At 37.4% G+C, this 7,521-nt stretch overlaps 1 protein-coding gene across 1 annotated transcript; it reads left to right on the top strand.

Moving 5' to 3' along the window:
- The first annotated feature begins 2,513 nt into the window (after positions 1–2,513).
- On the top strand, positions 2,514–7,305 carry LOC107572977 (polymeric immunoglobulin receptor). Its single transcript, XM_016259416.1, has 8 exons — positions 2,514–2,565; positions 3,629–3,877; positions 3,983–4,288; positions 4,382–4,693; positions 4,794–5,087; positions 5,172–5,471; positions 6,563–6,616; positions 7,277–7,305. The coding sequence occupies exons 1-8, from the start codon at positions 2,514–2,516 to the stop codon at positions 7,303–7,305; spliced, it is 1,596 nt and encodes a 531-aa protein (XP_016114902.1).
- The last annotated feature ends 216 nt before the right edge of the window (positions 7,306–7,521 follow it).

Here is a 7,521-nt window from a genome sequence, read left to right on the forward strand (position 1 = left end):
AAGAGGCTGGATATAGTCAGCAGGAGCAATCTATAGATTACACCAACAAAATGTGAAGGAATCATACTTGGGAACTGACACTTTTTCACAAAGAACAGGGAAAGACTTGCCAAACCCAGTGAAGAGGCTCATTGTGAGGGTGATGTCTCATTACAGGGAGTCTTGAGGTGGTTCTTGTTCTGAACGCGAGAAAGAGAAGGAGAAAAACACATGAGAAATGGCTAAGTGATGCTCCATCACATTTCAGTCCTGTGGCATCTGCTCCTTCAACACAGTGCTTCTACTCTAGCTAAGACATTTAAGTGTAAAACACAGTAATACAGTACAGGTTTACTGTGATTACTTCTATAATATAGTAGTGGTACATAATACATTTTTGGAAATTTAGCCGAGCATGATTCTGAAATGAAAACTGCTCGCCTATTTTAAACTTTTTTTTTATTCTCACTTAGGTCCATCTGCATCCTTTGCAATAAATCCAAGTCTATTAAATACCTCCCCACCAGCAGAAATCACATTTAAAAGCCTTAATTACACAACGACGAATGAAACTGCATGAAGAGAATGAATAGCATCCCGTAAATGAAGAAGTGAGGAATAATCTAATAATTATCTGTTTTAATGCGCAAGGGAATTTGATTAGCTGTGCTAATAATATAACATTTTATTCAATAAATGTCTTACCTTTTAAAAGTTCATCACAGCGGTCTTTTCTGCTGCATCTCTTCGGCGCTGATAGTATGAGCGCTAACTTCCGGGAACACGATCCGCCATTGCTGTAAAAAACTGGTCCATTGGAGTGAACGGAGATGTTGCAACTCTCTCATACGGCTCTGGGTTAGGTTAGGTCTTTATTGTTATTGCATATGTTTATACAACGAAATTCTGATAGAGCAATCTGATTAGCAGCATTAAAATAAAATGCAACAATTTTACACTTTGTATATATACATATGTATTCATATCCAATTACTATCACCTGTTTAAAGGTGCAGTAGGAGATCTTGGAAAATACTAACTTTAGCCTGATAGCACTGAAAGCGTGTGCCCCACCCTACCTACAAATAGCCGTCCAAAGCTACGCCCCCCGAACGCATGAACGTGAACAGATCAGACGACCAGAGACAACATTACTACAAAACATCATGTGTTATTAACCGTTTTTTCATTTTGGGGTGGAGTAACCCTTTAACCTATAGTTGTGCTGGCGCCAATGAAGTCATGCAGTTAACGCACTTCTAATTCAGTTTTAATGTGCGCCTAGAACGGCTTTCAGTGCATGGCATGTTGCAATTTTTTTTTAATTATTGTATAATAAATAATAATAATTTGTTACATTTATATAGCGCTTTTATAGGTACTCAAAGCGCTTTACATGAAAGGGGGGGCATCTCCTCAACCACCACCAGTGTGCAGCATCCACCTGATAAACAAATAAAATAAAAGACAATAAAAAGAAAACAGATAAAATAGAAAAATAATAGAGCAAGCTAGTGTTAGAGGCCTTTTTTGCTTTTGTTAATTGTATAATAAATGAAAAGAAAACAGATAGAATACAAAAAGATTAGAAAAGCTAGCGTTAGTTTTTTTAAAAGAAAAAAACAAGCAGTTAGTAAATGAATAGAGTGCAAGTCTAAAAGGGGCAAGTTTTTTTTTTTAAAGAATAGAATTAGAATAGAGAGTGATAGAGTTAGAGGGTCAAATAAAGATGGAAGAGATGTGTTTTTAGTCGTTTCTTGAAGATGGTTAAGGACTCAGCTGCTGGGATTGAGTTGGGCAGGTCACTCCACCAGGAGGGAACATTTAATGTAAAAGTCTGTGAAAGTGATTCTGTGCCTCTTTGGGATGAACAATAAAGCGACGTTCACTTGCAGAGCGCAAGCTTCTAGAGGCACATAACTCTGAAGTAATGAATTTAGGTAAAGGGGTGCAGAGCCAGTGTGGTTTTGTAGACAAACATTAATGCCTTGAATTTTATGCAAATTTTATTTAAATATATGAACACAGGAAACCGCTGTTAACAGGTTAATGTAACGTTTCCCATTCCATGACTAGTAACATAATGGCAACTACTGTCTGTATAATATTGAGCATGGTTCTTGGAGATAATACTGCGCCCTGGGAGGTCAAGCAGGTACTGGCGCTGGAGTAGGCTATTTGCGTGTCGTGTTATCATAAGTGTATTGTTCATTTTTAATATTGTGGTTATCGTCAATACCGGTATATGGTGGCACCCCTAATCCATCAAACACAGCTGCCCGCAATTTTCAAGCCATCCTGAAGGTTAGATTTATCAGCTGTATTTGATTAGGGATGAAGGTAAACTCTGCAGGACAGTGGCCTGTGTGAGTCTTTCACACATATTCTCACAGTTGACGCCCTGTTGATGGGTGGAGGCGTTCAGAGAAAGAGGAAGCAGAAATGTGAGAGGAGGATATGAGTGTATGTTTATATATGACTGCGATCTGAACTACTGTTTCTCTGAATATCTGTGAGATTAAAGTAAATCAGGAATGAGGGCCGCCATCACAATCACATTCTTCTTCACTCTCTGCCTGATGTCAGGTCAGTTCTTTACTGGTTACTCAAACCTGAGCTTTAACTGATCATTATAATAATATAGAGCAAATGAACTTGTGTTTGGCAGGTCAGGTACTTTGTTTCAGAGTGATTGGCTGCACTGGAGGGAGTGTAATGTTCAAGTGCGTGTATAAGTCTGATGAGCAACATAACGCAAAACCCCCGAACCAGAGAGAGTCTAATGATCAGCATAAAGGAAAGTATTTCTGCAGAAACAGAGACTGTACGAAAGGAATCAGTACTGAGACTCAGCACCGCTGGGTTAATAATGGGAGATTCGCTCTGTATGACGATGAAAACAGCAGATTCCTCACAGTGTTTATCAGGAACCTCAGCAGAGAGGATGATGGGGAATACACATGTGGAAACAAGCTGAAATGGAGTCATGATGTTGATTTAGTGGTGAACAAAAGTGCGTATGATACTTTATAACTTACTACTTTATTATACTATTATACTTATAATATTTAAAGATGCACTACAGAAAAATCAGCTATTGTTCAAATTCATAACTCAGTGTTATGACTGCCTGACTGCCTCATAATAATTCACAACAGTATAATAATGATTTATAATTTGAGCTGACTGAAATGTCAGTTTAACATCAGTCATATTTGTGAGGTCACAGAAAGAAGACGGTCTACGAAAATTTACTTGTTCATTTGACTTTTTTTTTTTCTGGATATTTGCCTTGTTTTTCTCTCACTGTCTTGATGTAGGATGACAGATCTCTCTCGTGTTTTGATCACAGGTGACCATACAGTACATAGACCTAAACACATGCACAACACACGTTAATGTAAATAACTCTGCAAGAAACATGACACTGTATCTGTCAAACAGAGATGGCGAAAAAGTTCTCTGTAGTGCATCTATAATAATATTAATTATTAGCATTGTAAGATTTCCGTGCATGTCACAATGGTTTTATTGAAATCATTTTCAGAGTCTTCTTCTTGTGGGACGTCTGTTATCCAGACTGCATATATTGGTCAAACGATCACTTTCAGTTGTGAATATGAGCATAAGTTTAAAAAACACACCACAGTCTTCTACAGAGTGAAGGGAGATCCTGTGCTTGTGCTGAACAGCTCTCAATCATCTCAATCATCTGAAGAGAAGTTCAACCTGACTGACAGAGAGAAAGATCACTTTACTGTGACCATCAGAAACATTTCTGCAGAGGAGCGTGGAGTTTATTTATGTGGAGTGGAGAGAGACGGATCAGATGATCGACCTTCAAAAACATCAATTACTCACATAACCTTCATTAAGGAGATTGAGCTGAATGTTTCTAGTGAGTTTAGTTTCTATTTAATGATAAAATCCTTGCAGCTCTAAATAAGAAATGTAAATCTCTCCTGACTGTTAATAATGTAATAAATCACATCTTGTCTTGCAGGTCAAATATCTTCTGTCCAGGTTGAGGCCTACATCAGTAAAGCAGTTTTCATAACGTGTAAATTTCCACAAGAATTTATAGAAAACAAAAAATTCATCCAGAAAGATTCATCAGAGAAGATCCCTGTTGATGAACAGAATCGATGGGTCCGTCATGATAAAGTGCTCATGTATGATGATACCAGTGAAGGAGTTTTGAAGGTTTTTATCAGAGATTTAACAGCAGCTGATGAAGGAACGTACAGATGTGGAGTGAATACCGCTGACGATCATCTGTTCACTGAGATCACACTGAAGATCAATCAAGGTAAAGAGTTTCTGTGAGGAGCCTGTTTCTGGACAATTTCTAGAAGTTAACATGATTTGAATTTCTGATTTTTTTAATTGTTTTTGTTTGTAGCTGATCATTTTCATGCATCAAACGAATCAGCTGCTGTTATTGGTGAACGTGTGAAACTCAGCTGCAGTTACCCTGAGAAACACGAGACCATCAAACACATCTGCAAAGAGAACAATGAGAAGATCTGTCAGAGCATCAGCTCATCAGAGAAGCAGCGCTTTGAGTTTTCTGACAGTACAGCAGGAGTTTTTACAGCGAGCATCAGTAATGTGAGCCTGAGAGATGCTGGAGTTTACTGGTGTGGAGCAGAAACCAGAGACACATATCTGACTTCTGTTTCTCTCACCAATAACCACCAACTGACTTTAACCAGTGTGTACAGAAACCACAAACCATGCAGTTCAATATTATATGCATGTATTTCACAGTGTATAAATACTTCTCTATTCTCTTTGACTATTATTGTCTCCAGTGATCAGACGTGAAGGAGATTCAGTCGAGATCAAATGCCCTTATGATGAAAACCACACAAAAGAAATAAAGCATCTGTGCAAAGGAAAGTGTTTCACTCCAGATGCTCAAAATATCATTCGGTCAGATGAAGATTATGTTAAAAACCCAAAGATTTCAGTAAAGGACGACACTGCACTCAATCTCTTCACTGTGACCATGACTGATCTGAGAGCAGAGGATGCTGGGAAATACTGGTGTGCAGTGAAAGATGCGTTTAACCTTCCCATTGAGCTCATGATCATCACGAAGGACGGTGAGGATGTTTATTTGGGAATAATCTCAATGTTTCTGCTCCTTCTGTAATCAAACTCATCATATTTAATGTTGTGCTCTTCAGCGGTCACTCATGAAGCGTCTGTCGGAGGATCAGCGTCCATCAGCTGTAAACACATCAGGAATCAAGCACAGAGGTTGTTCTGCAGACGAGATCAGCTGAATATCTGCGTCAGAGACGGAGTTCATGTTTCATCAAATAACAGAACAAACGGCAGATTCTCTCTGACTGAAGAAACCTCTGCTGGAGTCTTTACTGTGAAGATCAGCAATCTGAGAGCAGAGGATTCTGGGAAATACTGGTGTGCAGAGGAGAGTTCTGGGTCCTTAATATTCACTGAAGTTCAGCTACACGTGACCGGAGGTAAAACACTCTTTTAACCTAAACATTTGTAATGAATTACTTGGTAACTTGCCAATACTGAACAGTAGAATACATAGCAATCTTCTCAAAAATAAAATGAAAATAGATTAATTGATTGATTATACACTGCACTACTGTTTCTAGAAATTCTTTCTTTCTTCAGATAAACACAAAAGAAGGTATTTTGAGAAATGTGTTTTGTCCATGCTACGGAAGTCAGTGGGGTTCAAAGTAATATGTTTACCAACGCTCTTCAAAATATCTTCTTTTGTGCTCCACTGAAGAAATGAATTCAAACAAAAGTCATATAAAGTCATGAGGCTGAGCAAATTATGACAGAATTGTATGTTTGTAGTGTACTGTCCCTTTAAAGCAGCATGCTGTGTAAAGTCTGCAGCGTCAGGCTAAGTGTGAACAGTTATTTTCACACCAGCTTTACACCACAGACCACTGTTTATGTGTTTAAGTAAAACAGAAATTACAACTGGCTGATTGTTTGTGTTTTAGTTCTGTAAGGTACAGAAAAAAAGCATTTTTATTACAGATATATTTTATTGCAGTCAGTTTACAAAGAAACGACTTTCACCTTCCGGTCATTCCAGATCAGTTGGACCTGGTGTTGCTTGTTTTGTGGAGCATAAACAATGTTTTTTTAAACTTTGACAGCTGCTTTCCATACAATGAAAACACATAATTGATCTAAATGTAAATCTTTTAGCTCTTTTGCTCATTGCTCATTCTAAAGCATATTCAGACAGGTTTGACACTGCTGAAGCCAAACCATCACCGTTTCTGTAACCAATGATATCCAAGAATACACCAAGCATGAATATACACAAGTTCTTTTCTTTAAATAATCATAGATATGTGTTCACTCCTCACACAGTATCATACAGCTTAGGAAGACTTCAAATGAGTCACATGGGATATTTTACAGCACTTTTTATAGTGTTTTTTGTCCTTTTTGGAGCTTGACAGTTACTGTCTGCTTCAGAAAATATCTTCAAACAATCACATTTTGTGTTTACAATTTCGGAATTGGTTCCTCTAATTTATTGAACAATCAGTGCTCTATGATTGTGTATTTTCAGAAATGACGACATCTGACACCAAAAGAGAAACATCACCAGAAAAAGAAAAGCCTGGTAAGTCTGCTTCTCAGTTTGAGTTGAAAGTGATATTTAGAAAAATGTGATCATTGGATGTACAGCATGTGCAAAATGTGAAAGAATGATTTTTAATTTTTAATTTTTAATTTTTTTTAAGAAATGACAGTCCAGGAAACAGAAAAGCCTGGTGAGATCCACCAACTCTTTTTCTCATTATGCTGAAGCTCTTCTGTTCTTGCACTCATTCAGACAGGTTTGACACTGTTGAAGCCAAACATCACGTTTTTATTTATTGATTATCATTTTTGGAGATCGTCAGCCTGTAGTTGCGTTCTGTCTTTTTTTTTTATTTTTATTTTTTAACATTTTGTGTTTCACAGAAGAGCTGAATAAATGAAGACAGTTTGTTTTAATTTATTGACACCATTTGACTGGGTTGTTTGCCTTTTGGTGTCAGAAGAGGTCAACATATATATACACACACACACACACACACACACACACACACACAAACACACACACAATTGTAAACAACCCAGCAAACAGGTAAGTTTGGTGAGATCCAATAACTCAATTTCTCAATATGAGTTAAAAGTGATATTATGACACGTCATAAGTGTAAGTGCATGAATGTTTGTCAGTGAATGTCATGGACTCCCCTTATTTCTCAGTGACAATCCCTTTGTGTGATTTTAGGTTTCTTCTGTCAGCTTCCAGAAGCATGAAGAGTCTCTCAGTGATGCTACAGTCTGCACTTTGACCTTCGCACTGGTGCCATTTCATACATATCTGGTGTCAGAAATCACAATTAGATTTTTGCTTTTATATCTAAAGATTTTGTTTTAAAACTGGTCATGTCACAGAAAAACTGCAAAAAATAATTAAGGTACTGAGGTCACTGTTGGAAAAAAAGCTGAAATATTTCTTTGAGTGTCTTTTGA

This window comes from Sinocyclocheilus grahami, unplaced genomic scaffold, assembly GCF_001515645.1.
Source record: "Sinocyclocheilus grahami isolate Dianchi unplaced genomic scaffold, SAMN03320097.WGS_v1.1 scaffold1843.1, whole genome shotgun sequence".
Taxonomy (NCBI): domain Eukaryota; kingdom Metazoa; phylum Chordata; class Actinopteri; order Cypriniformes; family Cyprinidae; genus Sinocyclocheilus; species Sinocyclocheilus grahami.

Excerpts from the sequence above, each read along its gene's own strand:
- LOC107572977 (XM_016259416.1), top strand. The coding sequence starts at position 2,514 with ATGAGGGCCGCCATCACAATCACATTCTTCTTCACTCTCTGCCTGATG. Across the intron at positions 4,289-4,381 it reads CACACTGAAGATCAATCAAG|CTGATCATTTTCATGCATCA; the intron begins GTAAAGAGTTTC and ends TTTTGTTTGTAG. Across the intron at positions 6,617-7,276 it reads ACCAGAAAAAGAAAAGCCTG|GTTTCTTCTGTCAGCTTCCA; the intron begins GTAAGTCTGCTT and ends GTGTGATTTTAG.